A 27718-nucleotide genomic window follows, 5' to 3' on the forward strand; every position below is an offset into this window, starting at 1 on the left:
ATACCAAACAGCAAGCATATGACCATTTATATGACTACATTATCTATGTAAAGAAGTACAAATTAAATTAATTCCACATAACTTGCCTCTTTTTTGCTTTCTTGATCTTTTTTGGAAGCAAAGTAATCAGTGATGAATAATAATCAACTTATTATCACTTATAATCAATCTCAAAAACATGTCATTTGACCAAACTGTTGCATATGAATGTGTATTTCAGCCAATATCATCATTAACGCAACCAATATTTTTAAAAATCGTGCTTATTGAGCCTCTTATGCTGCTTACAGCAGGAAACGCTCCTGCTTGTCACTAGAATCTGGAATACACGCCTTGTAGTGTTTACAAACAGCACATGATCAGCTGTATGTGTGAACACTGTAGAACAGATGCACATTGTTCCAGTAAGTCATTCTCTTCAGTGCAGGCTGCACTGCAGCTCCCACCAGCCTGGACTGGTTCTTCAGGTTTCGCACATTTCAGCCTGGTATTGTCCACTTCTCTATTTATCTGTCTCATATATCCCGTATGTAAGCTTCTATTCATATCAGTGTTGCATGAGTCGGGTCTAGAGCACCCTAAACTTGTACTACATGGCCAAAAGTATGTATGAGTTCAGCTGTTTCAGGCACACCCATCGCTGACAAGTACTAAAGCAGACAAACTTCATAGTCAAACACAGGCAACAGGGGAGCTTTTGTCATGGCACAGTCATAGGATTCCACCTGTCAAACAAGTTAGTTCCTCAGGTTTCTGCCCTGCTTGAGCTGCCCCAGTCAACTGTAAGTTATATTATTGTGAAGTGTTATAACAAGGAAAATCATCTGTCCTCGGTTGCGGTTCTCCAAAGTGTGTGTGCAAGCATGTCAGCTCAAAAATGTTGTCAGGAGCTTTGTGGGTTGGGTTTCCGTGGTGACCAGCCCACACACAAGCCTTAAGCCGTGAGCTCAGTAAAGTTTGCCTCTAGAAAAAACGCCTGTGCACTTTAATGGTAAAGAACGCAAGAATGCAAAGAAGCAACTGCGGTGAACTTGAGCCACACACATTCATAAACCTCGTAAGCTTCAGTCCATACAAAAAAAACATCACTTTTCACTCACAGTTGCAAAATAGAACTTGGGCGTTAGTTAGGTAGCTCTAGCTGATCACTGATATATACATTTGCCTCCAAAACATCGCACGGAACACCCACACTTAATTTGTACTCCGTCCCGGGAAAGAAAACAGCAAGGCGATGGTCCGGTGTGACTGCCGCTTAAGACCACCATGCGCAGTGTCAGACGTGGGCTGAAGCATCATAAAGCACAGAGTGAAGAATCACGCTTCACCATCGTGCAGTCTGATGGACGAATCTGGGTTTGGAGAATGGAAAACAACGTGTCTGAATGCAGCGTGGCGACTGTGTTGTTTGGCTGAGGGGGGATAATGGGCAGGGGCTATTTTTCATGGTTTGGTCTCTTTAGTTAGAAATGAAAAGGTCTGAATATTTAATATCACAAATTATAGTGACAAAAATAATCCTGGTTGTCAGTATTATCACAGTATTTTTAAAATGTGCTGAAAAGTTTCAAAAACTGTTGATGCACAAACTGACAACTAACAATCAGTTCACCGATTTTTGTTGTTTTCTACCAAAAAAAGGTGAACATTTTTCAGTCAGCACTTTTTGTTTGCATTAAATAACAATATAGCCAATGTAAACGTAGGAAAGCTAAATGTGCAATAACATTAAAGGTGACACCATTTGGCCATGAGAGGTTTAGACATGAATATTCAAATGTTAATGTTAATTTAGTACAGACTCAGCCTAATATTACTACTTCCCACCTGATGCGATGTTTAAGGCTATTAAAATATCCTAATTGTCCCTTTAATGCTGGTAACATTTTGAGATAAGGATATTTCGTGTGTTTAAAGTCCTTAAAGTCCACCCCAATGTTCATGTTTTTGTTACGTTGTATATATTTCATCCAGTTAGTTTAGGTTTAACATTGCAGTTTACCAAGCATACTAAAGATCTCTGTATGGCACACCTACGTCCTGTCGTCATCACCTCCCGGTGCTTAACATTAATTGGCTTGTAGAGGAGCGTCTGAGGTCAGCATGCTGTCCAGTCAGTTGTCCTCTCTCATCCTCTTTAATTATTCCCCATGTGCTACAGCAGCTCATTATGACTGCTTTCCTGGTTCTTTTTCTTCTTCTGACGTTTAACAGGTGATGATAGCCTGCCTCAACTTTCTGTTTTTGTCCAAAAGTCTAACTCATCCATACATTTTGGTCCTTTGGTCCAGACTTTAGTCCAAGCCACCTTTCACACCTGCTATTTTGGTTCCGACTTAACTAAAAAGTCAGAAGGTCTGAACCGAACAAGGTAGGTGTGAAAGGCCCTTACACGTCTTTAATATGAGGCTGAAGTCGGCTTCCTACGCCCATTCCACCTTAAATGGTGCATCAGTTACATTCTGGCGCCTGAGATAATAAGACTGGTGCACCATTTAAGGTGGAACAGCAAATTCGTAGTTATAATGCTGTAGCCTTTTTTTTTAAACTTGTTTTTATTGAGGTGTATATCCATTTAATAAAATTACATAAAACACGTTACCCTTCCCCCACCTTCCTGCCATCTCATACACTATATTGCCAAAAGTATTCGCTCATCTGGCTCCACACGCATATGAAATTGAGTGAGATCCCATTCTTAATCCATAGGGTTTAATATGATGTCGGCTCAGCCTTTGCAGCTATAACAATTTCAACTCTTCTGGGAAGGTTTTCCACAAGGGTTAGGAGTGTGTTTATGGGAATTTTTGACCGTTCTTCCAGAAGTGCATTTGTGAGGTCAGACACTGATGTTGGACGAGAAAGCCTGGTTCACAGTCTCCACTCTAATTCATCCCAAAGGTGTTCTGTCGGGCTGAGGTCTTCTACACTAAAAACTCACCCATCCATGTCTTTATGGACCTGCTTTGTGCACTGGTGTACAGTCATGTTGGAACAGGAAGGGGCCGTCCCCAAACTGTTCCCACAAAGTTGGGAGCATGAAATGATGTAATGGCTTGGATGCAGCTACTCGGCCATGGAAACCCATGAAGCTCTCTACGCTGTTCTTGAGGTAATTTGACGGCCACATGAACTTTGGAGGTCTGTAGCAAGTGACTCTGCAGAAAGTTGGTGACCTCTATGCACCACTATAAGGCACTATGCGCCTCAGCATCCGCTGACCCCGCTCTGTCATTTCACGTTACTTCATGACTGAGTTGCTGTCGTTCTCAATCATTTCCACTTTGTTATAATCCCACTGACAGTTGACTGTGGAATATTTAGTAGTGAGGAAATTTCACGACTGGACTTGTTGCACAGGTGGCGTCCGATCACGGTACCACGCTGGAATTCACTGAGCTCCTGAGAGCGACCCATTCTTTCACTGATGTCTGTAGAAGCAGTCTGCAGGCCTAGGGGCTCGGCTTTATACACCTGTGGCCATGGAAGTGATTGGAACACCTGAATTCAGTGACTTAGATGGGTGAGTGAATACTTTTGGAAATATAGTGTAGCTTATAAAATTAGTTCAAACTGACGTTACTACACAATGTACATTAGTCCCAAGCTTTACAGATGCAGAATCATAAAGAATATTGTGAAAAAAACTAATAATAATAATAATAATAATACTACAATACATAAATAAGTAAAAACATATATATATATATATATATATATATATATATATATATATATATATATCAAAATCTACATTTTTGCTTTGGAATGTCAGGATGCTGATTCAATATCTGCCTCCTCAAACTTTTATAAACAAATTTATAAAAAAAAACTTCACATTTTCCTTTTGTTGTGTACATTATTCTTTCCAGGATTAGACAGGAAGACATCTCTTTCAGCCGTGCGCTCACTGAAGGAGCATATATACTTTTCCAGTATGTACAAATCAGGCGTTAATTCCTATTACTTGCCTCCAAAAGTTCTGTATTGCTATACATTCCCATAAACAATATAGCAATGTTCCCTTTTGGGTTAATTTTGCACATTTTCTCTGGAGTAATACAAGTTCTCTTCAACCAGTTATACTGAATTAATTTGAGACGTGTATTTATTGAACGATTATGAGTAAGGCTAGAGTTTTATGTACGGAGCTACCTTTAAATATGCACTACAGTAGGATTTGTCACAACACGTTTGCTAAAAGTAGTGGGTGGTGGTCATGAAGATGAATCATAAGATTTGAACTGTCACCCCTTTCGCTGCATTTTCTTTCTGCAAGTTCTACAGACAGGATGGCCACCTACAGTCAAGTTTCCCACGCATTAGTGTGCGAAATACTCTGGTATGTCGGCTGGCTACCACAGCATTAGTTGTCTGCTAACTCACAATAGCAGCGCTGATGCAGGCTTCAATGGCAACAACATGTTTTTTTCTTCTGGAAATGCTCTTTTCTAGTTTGGTAATGCACTCTTCCACACATTAATTGAGATCTTACATATCACTTTTGTCTTGGGTTTGAGAAATACGTAACAGTTCATTCTTTCCACCAAACTCTTGGGCAAGCTTTCAGGTTTGCAAATACACAACATCATATTGTGAAGTTTTTCAGAGGTATCCCGGGCACAGTTACAGTTGCTAGGTTATGAATGACCAACTGGGTGAATCAATTTGCTACAGCCTTAGGCAGAGCAGGGTGACTGTGGTTGAAGCAGCTAAACAGTGACTTGAATTTTTAATCAAGCATCTATTTTCCACAACAGATACAATATATAGATATAATAAGCTTATTTTTAGGGACCTCCCCAGAATTTGGATTTTGAGACATTCAGGGAGTCCAAGAGATTCAGTACGGGACCTTCTGTACTTCACACCTCGCTCTGCACTCTTATAAAAACCAAAACATAACCACACTTCATTGAAAGTCCTCTTGGAAGGCTAAAAAATCTCCAGAGCGCTTTCACTGGTTTCCACTATTTTTCCACTGACATGTTATGTGCCTCACCTGTGTGCCTATGCGCCTGCATCCAGTAAGATTGCTAACTTTGGTTGATTCTGGACAGGACGTAATGAGAGTTTATCAAAGCACAGTGCTTGACCATGTTTTTAATGATAATTCAAATTTGATACTTTAATATTAACCATCATTTTACGGTGGTTTACTGTGCAAGCAATAACTAGTTCCAGTCATAAAGCTACAGCATACAATCACCAGTCACCAGGAATTTATGTTCTTTAAATTTTGCATTCCAGACAACCTTCAAGCCATTGCAAAGCAAAGTTCCACATCTAGTGCAAAGCCCTCCCAGAAGAATAGAGGATGACATTGCAGATGATACTGAAGGAGGACAAACTTCATAATAATGCCCAGAGTTTTGGAGTACATATAATTGCGATGAACAGTTGTCCACATACTTTTGGGTGTATTTTCAAGTAAAAGTGTCGTTACTTCAACAAAATAATGTTAAAACACAGAAACACATAAAAGTAGCCAAATAACAACTTGAATACCATTTCCCAAAGTGGAACTGTAGTGGTCCATCAAGCACTGATCAGTGTAGAACCTAAATGGCTTCGATTCTTCTCTTTCTGGGTTCTTTTGGTCTAAAGCTCCACAGTGAAAGGTGTGATCAAGTACAAACATGAGTAGAATCACTTTAAAATACTCAGGAAAGTACAAATCTATCAAAAACATACATGAAACGGAGTAAACTGGACTAGTTACTGTCCATCTCTTGTTTATGACTATGGAAACTTGGTGCTGTTCAGGAAGCTAAACTGAACCGTTTGAATTGTGACATTTAGGCCGCTATTGTTCTCCTCAGCAGAAAAGAATTGCTGGAAAAAGCCATTCACAGTGAAAACCTCATCAAATCGCTGTTCTATTTTCTGACCTTTTTGAAAGGTTAACAGTTTGCGCTCACAGGCTGGACTGCTGTTTCTTATAGAGCAGAACTGTGTTATCAGGCCAGTCCAGTGGGTCAGAGGAAGCCAAGGGTAGCATGTGTGAAGGTTAGTCCTATTAAGGTGGAGAATAGAGTCAGATACAAACTCTAAAGACATTAAAACATCTGTTGGAAACATTCTTACTTGCATCCAACAGTCCGAAAGACAAGGGTGATGATGATGTATCTGGAAGGTGGGAGGATTATTGGAGTTTATTTATTTATTGTTTGTACGCTGGCGAATGCAGGATGCCCAAAACCGAATGTTAGAGTTAAAGTAGCCACTTCAAATCCTCATCATAACAGAGAGAATGGATCACTCAAATGCCAAACAACAGCTCAGTGTAGGTTAGCAGTCATAATTGGTTGACACCACCAGGATTCCCAAAGGTTAGCCCAGTTCAAAATGGTGCCCTAAACCCTGCGGCCCTCCACAAAGTCCACACTTTGGTGAAATCAACAATGTTCAGTTCTCCAGGGTAAGGAACTTGAAGATTGCTTGGGCACACTATGCCAAATTCATTGGTCTTCTGCCTTACAAATTTGGCCTGGAGACCAATATTTTTAACAGAAGTGTCCTATTTATGACCAAGACCATAGTTGCATGTGTACATCTTTATAGTTGTAGGCTTTAAAGTTGTATTCTTACAAAAACACATGACTTGATTTGTATATTAATGCATGAACATAGACTTTTGTGCTCAATGCATTCTTTATGGCCAAAAATATGTGGACTCCTGACCTAAATCTGCTTGATAGTCATCTATTTACAAAACTATAGGCATCATTATAGAGTTGTTCCTCTTCGTGGCTATAACAGTGTCCACTCTTCCAGGAAGCTTTCCACAACATTTTGAAGTGTGTCTGTGGGAATTTGCACTCATTCAGTCAGAGAGGCATTTGGCTTGCAATTGGTGTTCCATTTCATCCCAAAGGTGTTCAGTGGGGTTGAGGTCAGGGCTCTGTGCAGGCCCAAGGAGTTCCTCTACACCAATCATGTCTTTATGGATGTCACTTTATGCACAGGGGCTCAGTCATGCTGGAACAGGAAAGGCTGTTCCCTGATCTGCTGCCACAAAGTTGGAATATTCTAAAATGTCTTTGTATTCTGTAGCATTCTCAGGGCCCAAACCCTGAAAAACAGCACCAGCCCATTATTCCTCCTCCACCAAATTTTACTGTTGGCACAATGCATTCTGACCAAACCAGATTCGTCCCTCAGACTGCCAGATATTGAAGCCCGATTTAACACACCAGAGAAGACATTTCCACTGCTTTAGAGTCCAGTGGTGGCATGCTTTACACCATGCCAGCTGCCACTTGGCATTGCATAAATTGATTTTAGCCTTCGATGCAGCTGGAAAGCCATTTTGTGAAGCCCTGGATGTGCAGTTCTTGTGCTGGTGTTGCCTTTAGATGCAGTTTGCAAATTTTAGTGATTGACACAACACAGGATAGGTGATATTTTGCAGCCCTGCTCTGTGAGTGTGAATAATAGCACTTACAGTTGACTGGCACAGATCTACCAGGACAGAAAATTTACAACCTGAGCATATTCTAGTGCCTTTGGGTTCTTTATAAAGAACATGTACTCATCAACTGCTGATCAACTGTCATCAACGGCTACAACGTCTTAGTCTTGAATCAAACTCAACGTGTCCTAGTTTCCATCCTGACTTGCCTCTAATGGTCTTCACCACAATGATACTGGCTGTTTTAGTGAGAGTGTTGATAAATTAAAACTTGTAAACAGTATAAACAAGATCTATCAAACTGATGAGGCTGCTACGCTACAGAACACTTACACAACAAACAACATCTTAAAGTCCAGTTTTAGGCCTCTTTAATTGAATCGTCTGATGTCCAGCGACCCTAAAATGACCCATGCAGGTTGAGTCATGCAACAGAAATAGCTTGAAAACAGCCGTGCAATAAATATGCGGCATGTGTCAGTGTTGTCACTTGGTGGCTTCAGGAACAAACCACAGCATTACTCTGTCGTCATCTCTATGTCTCCTTCCTCCTTTACTCTCTCATTCACTGCACTTCTCTTTTCCTCACTTTTTCCACGATGTGGTTGTTGTTTTTTTGAGAAAATGTGGACATAGGCCTGAATGTGTCAACTTCCAGCTGACACATCATCTCCAAAAACACTCCTTCACACTCTCAACACGCCCTCGCTTTAACACACACACACACACACACACACACACACACACACACACACACACACACACACACACACACACACACACTCCCACAAACCCGTCCAGCAACACACACCTCCTCCCTTCTCACATTCACTGCAACGCTGAGGACCGCAGATCTGAGAACATACAGCTCTGTAAGAACTATGAGGGAAAAAGTTGGGGGAGGGAGATTGAAGAGATGAAAACACCTGTTCCTGCGGTGCTGTGGGGGGGAACAAATGAGAAGTTTGTACTGCTGTCTCGCTCGTCGGAGGTAGGTTTCCACCATCATACTTTCTTTTTCACAGATGTTTGATAATGTGCCTTAACCATGTATGTGAAGTGTACGGTGGTTTGTGCTTTGGTCATATTGTAATATGCTTTCTTCTTTTCTTTGCCCTGGTTGGTTGGTATTCCTTGATGGTAACTTTCAGAAGATGGCAACCCAATCATCACAGGTTGTTTTAGATTGATAGCACAATAAATAGGTTCTTCTGAAGCTCCTTTGAAGTCGTTTTGAAGTTATTGTGGTCCACTTGCACCAAATTGGCATTTGAATCTGGGGATTAGGTTTGTCATTAGACCAAATTCCAAACAAAAAGCAAAAATAACTCTTGATTAGCAGGTAGTAGGAGAGTCGACCACTAGGGGTTGGCAATATGACAATACTTATTGTCATCGTGAATATTGTCAGTATTCAGAACACTACGCATTTCATTATAAACAGAGCCTAATGAGGCCTGTTTTAGTCCAGCACAGTTGAACAAAAATCCTTAAATTCATAGTTTTGGTTTGTTCCAGCTTATTAACTCTTATAAGATTAACAGATTAATTTCTTGTGGTATTATATTTTTGGCATATCGCCCACCCCTAGTTGAATAAGTTCTTGCGATGAGCAATCGGCACTATAATTACTGCTAGTCACTGTAAAAGGGTTTCAGTCTTCCCAAGATGTACCAATCTACTGGCCTTAGCTTGATAGCATCTGTCAAAGATACCGCAGTAAACACCTGGATTTACAGTCCAGCTAGCTAGTGCAGGTTCTAAAATGGTTGTATTGTACAGGGTGCGGTAATGATAGAAACCAGGTGTTGTAATGTTTACAACACAAATAGAATCAGTTTGTTTACTGTCCAAAACCACCAGTGAACCTATGCATGTCTTCTGAGTTTGGTAGCAAAATAGTGGAAAACTGAGAGGAAAAAAAAGTGTTTTCTTTTGGGGACATGTTTGCCTCATGAGACCCTCTGCCATTGATGTGTTCAATAATACATTTTAGGCTATCTCAGACATCTTAAAGCAATGTCTCCGTCATCAGGAAATGCATCCATAACTATTGTGTGTATCTCTCCGTGAGGAAGCTGCTAGAGACAGATGTCTGGTTCCTGTCACCACCACTGCGAGCGATTTTGACATTTCACATGAAACAACTTTGAATGGCTTTGTTTACGTCTTAATGACGTAATTGCACTAAATTTTTGACAATCTGTGGAGTGCCCCATGAATAGTGGCACCACTGCCTTGATTCAAACCATTTTCAGGTACCATTTACCCTTCTCACCACCATGCGAAACTCATGTTTTCACATTCTCATGGAACTGAATCCACTGTGTGTGTATTTTTGCTTTGCTGCCGTGAGGATAGGAATTGGGGAACTCATTGCTCAGCCCAGCCAGAACAGTCCATATATGGGAATCCGAGATTGCAGTATATCATGCTGGCTGTTGCTATATGACAGCTGAAGGTTTTCCTGTTTTGTGGTTTATGACTACATTTCCCCTATTTTGAGTCTCTGTACTTCTGGGCTTGGGGTTTCGTACAAGCGTTCCTCTGCAAAGTGCACTGGTTTCCTGTAGCTGGTGCTGTGCACCAAATGGAATGACTTATACTATACTATGTCCGTGAATGTTTGCCTGTAATGCTGCAGGAAGGCATTCTAACTCACCAATACAACAAAAAACCCAACACTTGCTCGGTTAACTACATTGAAAGCACCCCAAGCATTCTGCCCTCTTCAGGGTGGCACTATGAAAGTCTGTTAAGTAATCAGCTTCTGCTGAAGAAGGCACAGTTACCCAAATCTAACCTTAGGCAAATATCAGATATAGTGAGAAGCTATTTTGCAAATGTACCCGAGTAGGAGGCTCAAGAAAAATATAGTTGGGTCCAAGTCTTTGCTTAATCTGTGTCAGGAAAACCGGCTCTTCGTGTTTGCAAGTGAGCTGTCACATAACTGGCCTCTCCCTTTTCTTACCCCATGGCATTTGGAGCAGATCCAGTGGCAGCCTGGTTGTTTCCCTTGTCCATCTGCATTCTTCTTTTCTAAGAAGACATGGGTGCTGATCTGAGATGAGGTCCTTGCTGGTCATGTAGCAGTAATCATCAGGATGTAAAAAGGCAGAGATGATCCCAGGTCAGCACTGTCAATCTGGGGAGGTTCATCGACATGTTGATGAACAATTCTGCTCTCACTGAAGAAGTGAATGTGCGACTGATTTGACAGAAGCCATCCTGTATAAGAGCAACTGTCAAATGCAACATTCACTATATTTCCAAACACAGCTGACTGGTTTTAAATCCTGGCCCTTGCAACATCTTATACACTTAGCCAAGTTTCAGTTAAAGGAAAAAACACATAAAGTAGATTTAGACCCATGCAATGTATCACAGGCTTCATTCACACATCACGTCATGCATTCCGGGTGATGTGATCACAAGTGAACACTGCTAAGTGCAGGTGTGAACAGGATCCAAGTGCATCTTGGAGTGTTTTCACACTTGTGCTGAATATGTCCACACCCTCGTTTGATGAAAGACTCATTATTACTGGTTTGTCTGCAAACAAGAATTCCTTTCAAACTGTGGAGCAAGTGCACAATTCCACACATCACGTTTCTGATCGTTTGCAAAATGCACAAGGAGCCGTTCTCATAAAAGAAGATTTTTAGGGAAGTGACGTGATGAGTTGAAGCAGTCACATTATAAAATGGACCACCAATCACGCAGCTCCCACATGCAGTATTGGAACCTGGATAGCTCCCACACATGCAACAGATCACATTAGAGCTCACTGGAAGACCACCAATTTCAAAAGGAGCAAAGATCGCCAATTTGGACCACTCCTGGGAACGAAAAGAGCTTTCACACTTGACCAAGTGTCCAGAAAAAAACTCAAGGGTGAAAACGCCCTTGGAGATTCCTTTGATCTAATCAGTCAGATCAAATTCACAGGTGGTCAGGGATTATGTAAGACACCATAGTAGATATGAAAACAGCTGCATATCTTCTTGTCTCCTCTTCCATTTGCTTATAAGTTTAAAAGTTATAGACTCTTAAAAGAGACTGTTCTTCAAGGGTTCTTTGGTAAAGCAATGATTCCATTTGGAACCAAGAGCTCTACATAGAACCAATTTGTGCTTATGGTTCTTTGCATGGGGAAATGATCTCTTCAGATTGATGGAGAATGTGCTGTACATGGTTCTAAATAGAATCTTTTTAAAAAATGGTTCTATATAGAACCAAAAGATACTGCTTGACATTGTTACAAGAACCATTGTTGATGCTAAATATTCCTATGTTCAATACACAGCACATTCTTTACCATGCAGAGAACCATTTAAGCATGAAATGGTTCTAAATTTTCCTGCATTCACCAAATTCAGTCACAAGTGGTCACTGTATACAGGACATGGCAGATCTCACTATTCACCTGTCATAAGATCAGTCAAGACAGATGTTAATATCATGTATGAACAACGCCTTGTTTTGATAAATCTAGTGAATAATTTGGGCAGATTAATATCAAGCGTCTGAGTGTTTAAGTATGAAGATTTTATAAAAATAGCTGTTGTCTTCTTGCTCTGACCCACAGCTCCAGCCATGATGTCACCTTGACCTGGTAAAACGGAGAGCTGGGAACAATGTCGGCCCCCCAGGTCGTGGTGGTGAACTTCCAGTATGAGTACACAGATCGTGATGGCAATCAGGTTTCCATCAAACCCAACGAGCGCTACATGCTGGTGGCCAAGACCAACTACCACTGGTGGCATGTGCGCAAAGATGAGACCACCAAACCTTTCTTTGTCCCAGCCAAGTATGTGACAGAGTTGCCTCCTGAGAACAACTGGGCACTCCCTGAGCCTCCAGAAGAGGAAGATAAGCTGGGTCCTCCAAAGCCTTTCTCTGAAACAGAGCCTGCTGATTCGAAGAAGACTTTGGAGGTTACCATTAGAGACCCCACGACCATCAAGAAAGACTCAGAGAAGGATGGACACAGGATCTCAACTTTTATCATCCCCCAAGATCTTTATGACTTTAGGTTAGGTGAGCCAGAGGCACCAGACCCTAAAGCTGAGCCGGAACCTGAACCTTGTGACTCATACAAGGATATAACGCAGGCGGACGTAACCCATGGAGGAACACCAACCTCTCTTCCACTTGATGAGGATGAAAGCCCGTATGCCATCTCTCCACCGCACTTTTCTACCACCAGTTCACAGGGCAAAGAAGCAGAACCCAGCTCAGCTGGCAGCAAGACCCAGTCACCTAAGAGCCCTCTGCTGGAACTAAAAGAAGATATTCACATGCTTAAAAGGGCCGGTTGGGATCTGAAAATATGGGACAATATGTATGAGTCAATAGATGATCAGGAAGTGGTGAAGGAAACTAAAGACATTGAGGCAGAACTGACACCAGGCTCTCCTGTTTCTCCTTCAACTCCTTTCACTACAAAAGAGCAGACTCCTGGATCTCCTCCTGACAAGCCAGATTCACTCCCAAACAAGGTACAGGCTATTTTGATTTATTCATTATATACAAAATATGGTTCACACTCCTGCACTAACACGGGGGTTCTAAATTGTTCTGTCCTAAAACACCTGATCAAGACTGTGAAGGGCTTGATAATTAGTGGATGGACCAGTGGTGTTGGTATGGGGAACGGTTAAAAACATGCAGGGCAGTGGATTTCCAGTGCTAGGCTGGAGTCAAGAAAGGTCCTAGAAAGGTTCCTCATTTGTATTACAGATTGCAAAACAGAACGGTCTTCCAAGGCTGCTCTGTCACATCAATAAAAAGGACTTGCAAAATCTCCCTTGTCTGGTGCCGTCTTGAAGACTGTTCCATTACTTTATTAGCTAAACTGAAGAGCATTAGATGAGCCCTGAGGCGGGCGATTGCACGAGTGAACACAAGAATTGACTTCAGCAGCAGAACTTGCCCAGATATCCTTGCAATCTGAGGCAAAATACCCCACAATAAGGTAGGATAAAGATGTTTATAGGCCACAGCAGTAAACTACTTTAAAATGTTTCATATTTAAAAACCATATTCAATGTACTGGGATTTAGATTTAGATTGCAAGGTACTCCATCTGTTATACATGACTGTTGATACTTCCTCTGCTAGCTGGCTAATTAGCATGCTAAAGACTACATGGCTAACAGTGACAAACAAGAAGGCACTACATCAAAATTTATAGCCAGACAAAGCAGTTATTTTTAAAATGTTTTATGCTCAGAGCTTTAAAAAAAATTTGCATTGCAAATTTTGCACAGTTAACTCACTGATTAACTCACTGAAGCTCACCTAGCAGAGGGTGAGTCTGGTCCACTCCTCCTCTTCTGCTACATGAGGCTACTTGTGTAACCATAGTGTGATGCACATCCTAGCAGTAATTCAAAATGACAGAGGGCAAGTAAAAAAGCTGAAACAGGGCCCCAGACTGCAGCCTAGTTTTTGGAGTACAGGTTGAGACTGGAAACCTCTTTAGCTCAGAAAGGGCTGGCTAATTAGCAGATTAGCTGATCGGGTAAGATGTAGCAGGTAAAACAACCAAAAATGTACCATACTCCAGGTTCAGGACTGGGGAACTAGTGTTTTTAGGAATTATGCTTAAAGGACCAAAACAAAAGCCACAGTCCACTTATATGTACATGTCATGCTAGTAACCTGAGTTTCTGCTGATGAAAGGTCGTGTATGACCACTGTGAGGTGCTGTACTCCACCAAATTCCGGGCTGCTGTTCTGGAGCTTTATGTGTAGACTTAAGCTCACCACTCTCTTGAAACGACACATCCAAGAGTAATGCCTGCCGGGACAGGGAAGCGATGAGGAAATCTTGATTTAGGAACACGGAGGGCTGTGCAGAGTGCAGATTACAGGCATGCCTGGTGTCCAGCAGCTGTGCAGCTGCTGTACTCAGAATATAGATGATACTGCTTACTGATATCTTTGGTTACACACAGGTAAATTAGTTAAAGCAAAACGTAAAAGGAATGAAACTGAGATTAAGTGAAAGCGCCATTATGATCAAATAGGAAAACAGCTTTGTATTAGAACCATATTATATACACCCTTCTAAAGGTATGTAATCTAAGTAGCAGTTATCCAAATATCTGTTCAGTAACTTTGCAGATACTCGAATAACAAAAGTAGCGCTCATCCCTTCCTACTAATGTTGGTGATGTTTATTACCGCTGTGCTCAAGAATAATAGTCTTGGGCACAGGTCTTCAAATCTGGACCCAGTCCAGTTTCCAGGCCTATATTTTGTAATTGCCGCTAGTTAACTGACCTGTCCATGTTACTGGTTGGTCACCTAGTATCATACCAAGCAGTGCATGCAAAATTCAGGACTGGAACCTGGATTCAAGATTTGGAAGACCCTGTTACAAGGAATTTTGGGTCCCCTGAGAGGATATCACTCTGCCCTAGCTCACTTTTTTAATCAGATAATACAATTAATTTATAAATTTAAGATACAAGACTTGTTTCTTCTCTTATTATATATATATTTATATATATATATATATATGTATATAAATTCTTATAGTACAGCAGCATGTTTCTACATATTTATGTAGAAGAGCACAGGGGGCAGGGAGGGATTGTGCATACTAGACACGTACACCAGAAAACAAGTAGCAGTATATATAGAAATAGCACCAGGTGACTGGCAGTAAGGAATGTGGTAGGTAGTAGTAATGGCATTACGCTGAGAATATACAGTGTAGTAAAGTGTACTATGTGCACAATAATACAATGTAAGAGGCCTCACATAACCAGGTATAACATTATGAGCACCTCTTTGTTTCTACGCTCACTGTCCATTTTATCAGCTCCACTTACTGTATAGCTGCACTTTGTAGTTCTACAGTTACAGTATAGTATACTGTAGTCCATCTGTTTCTCTGATACTTTGTTAGCCATCTTTTACCCTGTTCTTCAGCGGTCAGGACCCCCATGGACCCTCACAGAGCAGGTACTATTTGGTGGTGGATCATTCTCAGCACTGCAGTAACGCTGATATGGTGGTAGTGTGTTAGTGAGTGTTGTGCTGGTTTGAGTAGATCAGACACAGCAATCATACTGGAGTTTTTAAACACCTCAGTGTCACTGCTGGACTGAGAACAGCCCACCAACCAAAAATATCCAGCCAACAGTGTCCTGTGGGCAGCGTCCTGTGACCACTGATGAAGGACTAGAGGATGACCAACGCAGCTGTGCAGCAGCAGATGAGCTGTCGTCTCTGACTTTACATCTACAAGGTGGACTGACAAGGTAGTGTCTAATGAGTGGACAGTGAGTGAGAGCATGATGTTTAAATGCTGTTAGTACCTATGAAAATAGGCCAAATGTGACTACTGGATGTCATTTCCATGAGCATGCAAGCACTCCCTCCACTTACCAGACCACCATTTTCAAGAGACCCAGTGCTCAGTTCTCTGGACCACTTCCAGGCTCAAAAACTGCGTTCACATTCAGCCAAACGTGCCCGACTCTCAGGGCGAATGGGCCCAGCTTTAGTGTGAAATGAATCTGCATGTGTACTGCTGTAATTTATTTGTGCCGGCAGAATCACCACTTTTGTACTCGTCTAGCCACACGGCTGATAAACCTCCATCATTTAATGTTTTTAAAGGCCCAGTCGTTTAAAAGTGCTCTGTAAAAAGTACACACAAGATATTAGAGCAGTTAGGCTAGTTTCCCCAAGCGTTACGGTTCACTTATTTATCTCCTTTGATCAAATGCCCGGGCTAACAAAGCCTCAGCTGTAATTGCTGCAGTGCGGTGCCAAACAGATCTGCATGTGAAAAGCGTGGCTGTTTTTTCCTGACTGGGTTGGTTTGGCTAATGCTGTGAGACACAAACTCAAAGCTCCCAGAGAAACTCATCGCCCTCTCGCTGTCTTTTCCGCACCAGATGATGGTTTTTGTGCTTATTTTATAGTTTTCGGGTCTTTTAGACAAAAGGACTGGTGTAAAAACTGTCCACATGACAGTAATATTCAGTCCACAGTAGCCTAGCCTGCTGCTGACCGCTGCCTCAGCACTGCTAACAGCAGGCTAACTGTGGTCACAAGCTGCAGTTACTTGGCAAGATGAAGATTTAAATCTTTTTTTTTGCTTTTTTTAAAGTAGAATTCTCATGCAAAACAAGACACACGTGACGCAGTAATACTTTAATGCAAAACCCAGACACAAGAAAGGTTGGGGGGGGGGGGGGGGGGTTGTGGTGGGGGGTGGGTGGTAGGGGGCATTTAAAAAAAAATCCATATAAAAATCCAGATAAAACTGTGTTACAAATTCTGGAGGTAAAAATATTCCCCCCCCCCCCCAGTTTTTGTTATAGACTCATAAAACCACATATATGGAAGCCGATTCCCTCCAGGATACTTTTTTTCCTTCTGTTTCTGGTAACAGTTTTTAAAAAAATGACTTAGTATCTTGAAATTATTACTTTATTTTCTCGGAAAAAGGACTTGTAATTTTATAATCTTGAAAATTTATTTCAGAATGATTCAATTTTGTCAAGATTTTGACTTTATTTCTGATTTTGACTAATTTGGCAATGCGATTTTAATTAATCAAGTGCAACTGCAACATAATATCAGTTATTAAATTAAAATAGTAAATATTTGGAGATAATAAGGGATTATTTTGAGATGTCATAATTAAAAAAAAAAGTTGTTATTTTGAGACACTAAGTCAACATTTCAAGTCATTTTGGGGGGGATTATAATTCAAAGCTTTGAGAAAAAGTGTTTATTTCTGATACTGAGTCAAACTTCTTAGAAATTGAGTCATTGCTTTGAGATACTAAGTGAAAAAGGCAAGAAATAATTTCATTATTTATACATGTTAAGTCAGTGTAACGTGGAGTGAGGAGGCGGACGCATACGCTGAGATAAGCAAGATTTATTAAGGACAAATCCAGGGTCATAGTCAAGACAGTCCAGTTTCCAATAATCTACACCAAGTTGAGGGTGGACAGACATAACTAAGAACCAAGATAAACACAACAGAGAAACACAGCAAACAAATCAAAAACGCGTCAAACGACAATTCAAACTACAAACAAAGATCCAAACAGGACAAGGACAAAGACCAGCCAAGACCAAGTGTAAACACAGGGCTTAAATACAACAGAGATAATGAGAGACAGGTGGAAAACAGGTGGAGACAATCAGGGGGAGGAGTAACCAAACAAGGGGCAGGACTAGAAAACCAAAACAAAGGCACATGGAAGATCAAACAAAGGAGCACATGGAGTAGTGGGAGGAGCCACCCGTGACACAGTATCTTGGGAAAACAAGTCATTATTTCAATTATAGCATTATGAATGAAGAATTTTTTAATAGTCAACATAGTCAAGATTTTGAGAAAATCAGTATAGACTTTGTGTCACGATTGGCCCCTCCCAGTCCTCCACATGATTTAGTTTACCTCTGGTCTTGTCCATGTGCTTCCTTTTCTTCCGTGTTCTGCCCCCTTGTTTCTAGACTGCGCCCTTGATTGTTTTCACCTGTGTCTTGTTAACCCTCATTGTTCTTGTATTTAAGCCCTGTGTTTTCCCTTGTTAGTTGCTGGTCTTTGTATGGTGTTGTTTCTTCTGGCCTCCATTGTGTGTCTAGTCTGTGTTCCTTTTCGTAATGTCTGTCCCTCGATCTCTCCGTGTTGGCTCTTTGACCCTTGACTGTTCAGACCCTGATTATGGATTTGCCCCTAATAAATCTAGCTTCTCTCAGCATACTCATGCGTCCGCCTCATCATCGCTCCCCTGCGTTACACTTTGTCATCGCCTTGAAATGCTAAGTCAAAATTTCAAGAATACAATTCATTATTTTGACATAATAAGTCAGTATTTTTTAAAAAAAGTCATTATTTTGACTTAGCAATTAAAATCTTAGGAAAATATTTTTTTATTTAAATATTTATACTTAAATATTATTTGATTTATTTATTTAATATTTTTTATTTATTTTTTTATCTTTGCTTTCTGTTTTACAAAATAAAAGCACTCATATCAACAGGTTTGTTGAACGTTGAGAAAATATGTGCCAAAAATCTATAGTTACACTAGAATAAACTATAAGGTACCTATATTAGTGTATAATACTTTTATTACAGTCTGTTTTTTAATATTCCTGTAGGAATCCGTTACATTTGTGTACTATCCTGAGGTAAACTGTAGTCTGCATTTTCTGTAAGGCTGTTAAGGGGACTTTTATTCAGCAAATCCTGAATAATAATAATACTGTACTTAAATAGATGGTCAGTACGGTAGAGCTTGAGCTTGAGCAGGGCCTGAAAGAGTTAAATTCCCTCCGCTGCTCCTCCCCCTCAGGCCTCGGCTACCTGTTTCCCACAGGAGGAGGGACTTTTCCTCGCCTCAACTCCAAAGAGCATCCGTACCACTCCAAAAAGGCTGGATTACGAGGGACTTTTATTTAATTTTTGGCTTTAATATATCGTTTAATGTTTTAAAGTGTAATAGAATCGTCAGGAGGCTGTTCTGGGCTTTGTTGGAGTGAGCGAAAAAGCACTTGTTGCACGGTAGGCTTTTCTCACGGTTTCCTTCGTTGGAGGATGTTGTTTTCTGCAGGTGAGGTTGGGCTTCTCGTTCGAACTTTCCGTTCCACCTTAAATGGTGCAGCAGTTACATTCTGGCGAGGATGGAAGCTGCACTGAGTGCAGCACAGTTAAGGTGGAACGGAAAGTTCGAAAAAGTAGCATTGGGAAAACTGCTTTTCTTATGAAAACTGGAAATGTGGTGGACGAGAAACCATCTGCAGGGTTTCATTTGTGCATTTTACACAAATTAAAACTTAAAATATCACGTTTAAAGTGTGTTGTTGTGATTTAAGCTGCTCCTCCTTGTCGTTATTTAGTCTAAGTTTGATTCCATTCCAGACAAAACAGGTCATGCAGTCTTTTTGTGAATTTAGGACGTTAGCCTACTTTAAAAAGTTGACTTTCTTCTCTCAGCTGTGAGGACAAGTGTTTTGCCCACCCTTTTCGAATTCATTTCGTTGCATAATGAGTTGCACAATGACACAATATGACAATCATTTATCTTGCTTATAGCAAGGTGTGCCTCAGTGGGGATTTCATCTGTAGGTGAGTCTTATTTCTACAGAAAAAGGCATTTGCAACCATTTCAGCCTAACCTCTCGTGTATGGAAAGGCCCAGGCGCCTCTGGAAGTCTGCCACTGAAGTTTTGGTTTCCATGGCGATGAGGCTTCCAAGGGTGGCACGGCCGAGGTGCCATTCAGTTCAGCGGGCACAATGTGCAGAAGTCCCGGATATGTAGGTCATCTTATGCTAATGCAAGCTCACATGATTTCAATGCACGGGTAGACCCTGCAGCCCAGTGTGTGTGTGTGTGTGTGTGTGTAATGGGGATGTGGTTTTGTGTGTTAGACGATGAGTAAGTACTCATCTAGGCCTAGATATGGTCAGCACTTCTGCACGACTCACAGTTACATCGATATATTGCTTATTATGTTAATATATGGCCTTATATTGCTTATTGTGTTAGTCTATGGCCTTATATTGGCCTTTGCAGCTCTGACATTGCAGAAGGCTGCATTATGCGAATGAGCTCCAGTAACTAGCCAATCAAACGTACTTAGAGAGTCAGCACAGTGATGACATCACCATACCTCCAAAAGTTCAGTCTTAGAAGTTGGTTTAGCATTTTCTGCTCATGATCTAAGTATTTAAGTAATCCCTAACACATTGACTGACGTTGTGGTCTGGACTCTGGAGTGGTCAGTCCATCCTCCCGCTTCTTTGTTTGATATGTCCGTCTCCTTTTCTCAGTTAGGTTCTTGACAGCTACACGTCATTTCCGACCCAGAGCGCTGAGTTGTCTTTTCACGGGAAGGATGGATGTGAATGTTTTTAGATCTGTAGCAGCTTGATTTGATGGGGGGTAGTGTTGGTGTCTACCAGCTCTTCCAGGTGGTTGTTAGGAGTGCCTCCAGATTTGGAAAATCCTGTTGGTTTTCACTTTGACTTTCTTCACTGTCAACATCAGAAGACGTGTGTAGATTGTTTTGAGTAGTAATAAAATGGCTATATTTGTGTTGTAGACATGGTGACCCCTGGTTCCATTCACCTCCACTGTAAAGAAATCAAGCATGGAATATGTAAGGAAGCAGGTAGCAATATAATGGCTTATTGTTATGTTTTGACCACATCATGCAGCCATTGAAACACCCTAAAAGACATGTCCCCTGTTTTTCAGTCTCCTAACAGAAGGCTGTGGTTCTTGATTATTGTGTGAGGTGAGCAGAGAGAAGGACAGTTCCTGTGTTGGTCATGGCCAGTTATATAATCATAACACATAATTGTGCACTGTATGATGCAAATTAGTGGAATGGAGCCGCTTCATACCCAGCTGTAGTGAACCTGGATGGAGAGCTGGGAACCAGAAAGTACTAGAACCTATAAAATGTTTTTTTTTTCTTAAGCAAACTTTTGTTTAGGTTTATTATAAAACCATCAATTTAGTTTTTGTCTGTGCCTATTTTCCAGCTTCACATTATGCCTGAAATTAGTTAAACATTATTAAATTTTCTTACTGTGCCTTTAAGACTAATACATGTAAATTGCTTTGCTCTGATTGGTTGGCCTGTCCAGCACATTGTTGTTTTTTTCCCAATATGTTAAACACAGCACATGAATATATATATAACATATATATACACCCACACATATACACTCGCCGGCCACTTTATTAGGTACAGGTTTATTAGGTATCTTTTACTAGTAAAAGGTTGGACCCCCATTTGCCTTCAGAATTGCCTTAATTCTTCGTGCCACACTTTCAACAAGGTGATGGAAACGTTCCTCAGAGATTCTGGTTGGTTATTTGAGTTCCTGCTGTCTTTCTATCATCTGGAACCAGTCTGCCCGTTCTCCTCTGACCTCTCACATCAACAAGGCATTTTCGTCCACACAACTGACCGCACACTGGATATTTTTCGGACCGTTCTCTGTAAACCCTAGAGATGGTTGTGCGTGAAAATCCCAGTAGATCAGCAGTTTCTGAAATACTCAGACCAGCCCGTCTGGCACCAACAACCACGCCACGTTCAAAGTCCCTTAAATTCCCTTTCTTCCCCGTTCTGATGCTCGGTCTGCACTTCAGCAGGTTGTCTTGACCACCTCTACATGCCTAAATGCAGTGAGTTGCGGCCGTGTGATTGGCTGATGAGCTATTTGTGTTAACAGGCAACTGAATAGTGTGTACCTAATAAAGTGGCCGGTGAGTGTATATATACATTTGTGTGTGTGTGTGTGTGTGTGTGTGTGTGTGTGTGTGTGTGTGTGTGTATTAATAGGACATATGTAAATATGTTGGCTTTTGTGAGCTTAGCTGTTTTGCAGCTTAGTTTCCAGATAAAGACCCGTTGGTTTATTTAAGAATGTTTATTTAAGTTGATCTAGTATGTAAACATGCTTTCGTTGATATGAGCCCTTCTAAGTGAAATGGAGAAACACCCTGCTTGACATACGAGTACCAGCTTGTTCAGGACACTGTGAAACTACCGTGTGGTTATAGATGGCAACGTTTGCATGTTTTATTGGGGGTCAGTTGGACCCAGACACAGGCCTGGCATTGACCTTGTATGCCTACATGAGTGACAGCATGACACTTTGTGATATTATAACTTTGTTATATTAATAGCAGCAGGTGCATTTTAAACTGGGGAAGAATGAACTCTACTTCTGCCCATGGAGATGGAAAAGTTCAGGGCTGTGACTATTGATTATAATAATAACTTGGCTGTGTTGACAATAAAAATGGACTCTCTGATTATTCTAAAATACCTGAATGATAGAAAAATAGGCCCCATTAAAGGCTGCAGATATAGGATATGTGCCCTTTAAAATCATTAAGAACAGAATATCGCTGTTGTCAGAAGAAAAACCTCATATCTCCAAAATCAAACTTTACAGGAGAAGGAAAAAACGTGCTTAACTTATAATGCAAGTCAATGGAACCAGAATGTTTTCCAAGTCATTTTGGGCCATTTCTTTTGGCCCATTCATCATGAAATTTAAACACAGCATAAAGGGCAACAGGTGCTTTCAAATTATTTCAAGAAGTGAAAAACGACCAAAATGGAGATGCGAGGTTTTGTTCCAGCAACAGCGATATGGTGGAAATGTGTATGAATGTATATAAATCTAAATTGGTCAGACTCATTTTGACTGTAAGACAGAACAAAGCCCACTGATTTAATTAATAATAGAGTAATAGAGTTTAGTTGTGTCAGTGTGAAGCTCTGGTCAGGTTCTCTGCCTTGAATTAAAGTGGAACCTTTCCGTGACTTTTCACACCCTGAATGAAAGGCGTGTGTTTAATACCGATGTTTTTACAGTGAGATTTTATGAGTAATGCATTGCGCAATCATTACTCATCTTCTGGAATTACGAAACATACAGGAGTCTCTCTTTCTGTAGTTACGGTTTCTGTGTTTGAGAACTGTTTTGTAATTATTTGTGACTAATGAAACAGAATTGTGATCCTATGGAGCCAGTTTGCCAGATCCAGTTTAAGCTGAAAGAGGAATTCCACCAGTTTTTCCCAAGGTCTGCATAATTCAGTGGCTGAAACGTAAACACAGTGGTTCAGATTGGTTTGATGTGAAATGGTTTGTTTGCAGAGACTCAGATTTCTTTACAGTGGTGGTGATAGGAACCAGGAGGCCCAGCGTCTACAGTGGAAATATCCTCCTGGGTCAGGGGGGAGCTGGAGCCTATCCCAGCAGTCCGTGTGAGGAAGGCAGGAAACACCCTGGACAGATTCAGGCAGTGTACATTGTATTCCTAGCCATTTCATGCAATAACCTTCTTTGAGGGAGCTCTTAGAGGTGGACGTCTGGTTCCCATCACATCTGGTTCCCATCTCTAGAACAGAGCCTTTCACACCAAGCCAGTCTGAATGACTGTGATGACGTTAACCATTTAATTATGCAGAAATTTTTGATAAGTCAGAGGAGGTCCCTTTTAAGCCTAGACCAAAAGGAATTTCTAATGGTGATTCTCCATTGCCACTGCAATTTAGTCCAAGTCTGGGCTTAATCCATGTCTCTAAATGTTATATTCTACGTCTACCCAAGTAGATATTCATGTTCATTCATATAGATGTTCATATTCATTTATAGATATGTTTGTATTCAGGTCCCTGTGCTGTTCTTATCTTTTCTATCACAGTATTAGTGGTGAAAATGATCATGGGCAGCATATTTACATATCCAACTATTCAGCCTACAGCAGTTTAGCTCCACCCCCTCAGACTGCTTTTTGAGAGGCTGTATGCAGTTCAGCCAGTCAGAACAGAGGTCATTTGCATACATCACTTTTATGTTCAGTTCTAAGGGATGTGGTTGGGAAATGGTGAAAAGATGAATTATGACTTTTAATAAATGAGCCCATACAAATGTGCAATGGTTTGATTAGCATTTGGCTTTACATCACAATATACCATTGAAACCAATAACCACCCATCATTTATTACTCCTACAATGAATTTGCGATCGTGAGAACATGTTCTGACTGCTCGGATACAGACAGAGTTCATCTCCCATACGAGGATATTTCATGCAGGCATGAAGGAAATGCAGCCCAGCCGCCCAGACAGGTACAGTGTGAGTGTTCAGTGAGAACGTGTTCCTAGACGTTTAGCGGCTGCTAATACACGAAGATGTTTATCTGATTAACAGTTGTTTTACTTTGACACGGTCATCTATAACGATGAACAAAACTCTTCATCTTGGGTTTCCTCTTCAATCAAAGGTATAAATAGGCCACGTGAGCATTACTGAGGTCAGGTACGGATGTTAGATGATCAGTTCTGGACTAACCTGGACACTTCAACTCATGCCAGAGGTATTAGTTCCACCGCTCCACAGCCAAGTGGTGACCTTAGGCCCATGCCTGCTTTTCTATGGAGGATATACAAGCTCTAATGTCACTAGAACTCACTAATTTAAAGAGGTGTCCAGATATTTTTGGACAGCCAAGTCTGAATCATGTATATACTTCTCATAAGATTGTATGAGTTTATGATTAGGAGACCCTTGTTAGTCCCACAACGGGACACTAGTGAACACACTAGTGAGCACAAACACTAGTGGGCAGTGAGCACACTCGCCTGGAGCAGTGGGCAGCCCTATCCGCAGCGCCCGGGAAGAAGCTGGGAGTTAGGCGTCTTGCTCAAGGACACCTCAGTCATGTACTGTTGGCTCTGGGAATCGGAACTGGCGACCTTCTGGTCACAGAGCCGGTTCCCTAACCTCCAGCCCATGATGGTCTCAGATCCCCTGAGCCGACAGGACGTGACTGAGGTGCCCTTGAGCAAGACACCTAACCCCCAACTGCTCCCCGGGTGCTGCGGATAGGGCTGCCCACCTGCTGCTCCAGGCAAGTGTGCTCACTGCCTCCTATTGTTTGTCTTCACTAGTGTGTCTGTGGTGTTTCACTGCACGGCTGGGTTAAATGCAGAGGTGAAATTTCCCCGTTGTGGGACTAATAAGGGTCACTTAATCTTAATTACCTGTTTAAGGAGGACAAAAGTTGAGACACAATTCAGACTTTAGGATATATATATATATATATATATATATATATATATATATATATATATATATAAGGATGTATGTATGTGTATGTATGTATGTGTGTGTATATATATATATGTGTGTGTATGTATGTATGTATATATGTGTGTGTGTGTGTGTGTATATATTATTTTTAGTAAGTAAGCTTGTGAGCTACATTAACCTCATAGCTCCAGTGCTAAACTAAATAAGCAAATGTAATTTTTAGCTGTCCTGCACGTCTCTAGCTAGGAACCAAAACCTCAGTAAGCCTATATTTATCTCTCACTTGACTGATTACGCCACCCCTGTCTGGTAGGTGGACGATCAGCATTTTTTTGGTCGTCTGTTCTGCTGCTGTGTTTGTCTCCTGGGCTGAGCTTGTATAAGGGTAGTCTAGTGCCTAATGTCAAGTGTCATTTATGTAACATCCGTTTTTGGTTCTTGTGTTGTTCACTTCCTCTTAGCAGGTGCTAAGTCTTTGGTGGGGGTGTTGTGTTTGATGTGAAACCCAGAGCCCCCACACATCGAACCGTGCCCCCACAGACACGTGAAGGCATTAAAATCAGGACGTGATGTCAGAGAGAGCGTACAGTCCCTCCAAATCATAGCTCTCAAACCGGTTCCCTAATCACTGTTCTTTACATCGGAGGGCATGAATACAGTAGCACCACTGTGTCTTATGCACCCAGACCAGCACTGGTGAACCCTCATAGCCCATTAAATAAAAAAAGGTTGTAATTGGTACATTTTTGTTTTTAAAATTTGCTTTAAGAAATTGAAACACACACACACACATATATACACACACGCTCTAAGCCGCTTCTCCTTCTGGGTCACGGGGGGTGCTGGAGCCTATCCCAGCTATCACTGGGCGAAAGACAGGATACACCCTGGACAGGTCGCCAGTCCATCGCAGGGAAATTGAAACAGTCAATGGAAAATTATCCAATCAGGACAGTATGTAGTCATGTATGTGGTCATGTAACCGGAAGGTCGCCGGTTCGATCCCCAATACTGACAGTCCATGACTGAAGTGTCCTTGAGCAAGACACCTAACCCCCAACTGCTATCCGGGTGCCGTGGATAGGGCTGCCCACAGCTCCGGGCAAGTGTGCTCACTGCCCCCTAGTGTGTGTGTGTGGTGTTTCACTTCACGGATGGGTTAAATGCGGAGGTGGAATTTCCCTGTTTGTGGGATTAAAAAGTATCACTTAAACTTAGTCATGGTGACCCCTGGTTCCATTCACCACCATTATATAGAAATCTGAGTCTCTACAATCAGCCATTTCACACCAAACCACTCTGAAGGACTCTGGTTACATCTCAACCTCAACCTGGAATTGTATGATATCAGAGGAAAGATATGGGAAGATGTTGCCACAGTAGTGTTAAGGTGAGCCGACTCCTAGTTGCATGTGAACTTTCAAACCGAACAAAGCAGTGCATTATGGATGCTTTTTTGTCTCTTCTATGTGTTGTAGGATTGTGAGAGTGAACTGGATATTCACTATGATTTGACTGAAAATGTCAGACAGCAGTGAATGGGCCGTAGTTTCGGATATAGCCAGACTGTTTTGCATATGGTCTATATTGGAAGTCCACCATGGTTTGTATTTCAGGAAATATTCTTTGTTTGAAATCTAGACTGAAAGTCATTGGTTCCTGTTCTCCTCTGGGGTGTCTGTTAGGAGCGAGCTTGTGTCTCAGCTGGAAGACACATGTTTACAGGCTGATTAGGTGGTTGTTCAGGTGTGCAGGTGTGTGGGTTTACATGTCTCTGCCTCGGGCTGTTATCAACCGTCGCCATGTAACGACCTCTGTATACTTTCGGAAAAAAAAGAACTGTTACTGGATTGGATTGGAACCCTTGGGGGTATGTCTACAGCACCTTTAGTCAGGGAACACACACAGATCAGGCCTAACATCATGACCACCTCCTTGTTTCTACGCTCATTGTCCATCTTATCAGCTCCACTTACTGTATAGCTGCACTTTGTAGTTCTACAGTTACAGACTGTAGTCCATCTGTTTCTCTGATACTTTGTTACCCTGCTCTTCAGTGGTCAGGACCCCCATGGACCCTCACAGAGCAGGTACTGTTTGGATGGTGGATTATTCTCAGCACTGCAGTGACACTGATGTGGTGGTGGTGTGACGAGGTAGGAGTGTCTAATGTGTTAAAAAACTCCAGCTGCACTGCTGTGTCTGATCCACTCGTACCAGCACTGAGAATAATCCACCCCCCAAATTGTACCTGCTCTGTGAGGGTCCATGGGGGTCCTGATCACTGAAGAACAGGGTAAAAGGGGGTTGACAAAGTATCAGAGAAACAGATGGACTACAGTCTGTAACTCTAGAACTACAAAGTGGAGCTGATAAAATGGACAATGAGTGTAGAAACAAGGAGGTGGTCATAATGTTATGCCTGATCAGTGTAATTCTACCACAATCCTATTTTTTAAGTTGTGTCTCCAGGCTTCTTACTTTATTGTTCAGCTTTAAAAGATTTGATGCTTTTTCTGGGAAGAAAATTAATTGAAGTTACACAGTTGGACCGTGAAAGCTTTAAGGTTGCATTTATATTCTTTGTTCCTTGAAAGAACAATGTATGCAGAAACAATATGCACTACATGAGTCCGGACGTTCAGTGCTGTGAGGTAATCCAGGATTCCAGGCCATGCTTGATGATG

General features: G+C 41.4%; 1 protein-coding gene across 2 annotated transcripts in view; it reads left to right on the forward strand.

Moving 5' to 3' along the window:
* The first annotated feature begins 8281 nt into the window (after window positions 1–8281).
* Window positions 8282–27718, forward strand: part of arhgap27 (Rho GTPase activating protein 27) — a 61583-nt gene continuing 42146 nt past the window's right edge. Inside the window, exons 1-2 of one of the 2 annotated variants that reach the window (XM_017710588.2) lie at window positions 8282–8405; window positions 12003–12915. In XM_017710588.2, coding sequence (XP_017566077.1) covers window positions 12052–12915 — 864 coding nt within the window. In that variant the 5' untranslated portion in view covers window positions 8282–8405; window positions 12003–12051. The remainder of the gene's footprint in view (window positions 8406–12002; window positions 12916–27718) is intronic. The other variant, XM_017710590.2, reaches the window with a different exon arrangement.

The sequence above is a fragment of the Pygocentrus nattereri genome, chromosome 13 (assembly GCF_015220715.1).
Source record: "Pygocentrus nattereri isolate fPygNat1 chromosome 13, fPygNat1.pri, whole genome shotgun sequence".
Taxonomy (NCBI): Eukaryota; Metazoa; Chordata; class Actinopteri; order Characiformes; family Serrasalmidae; genus Pygocentrus; species Pygocentrus nattereri.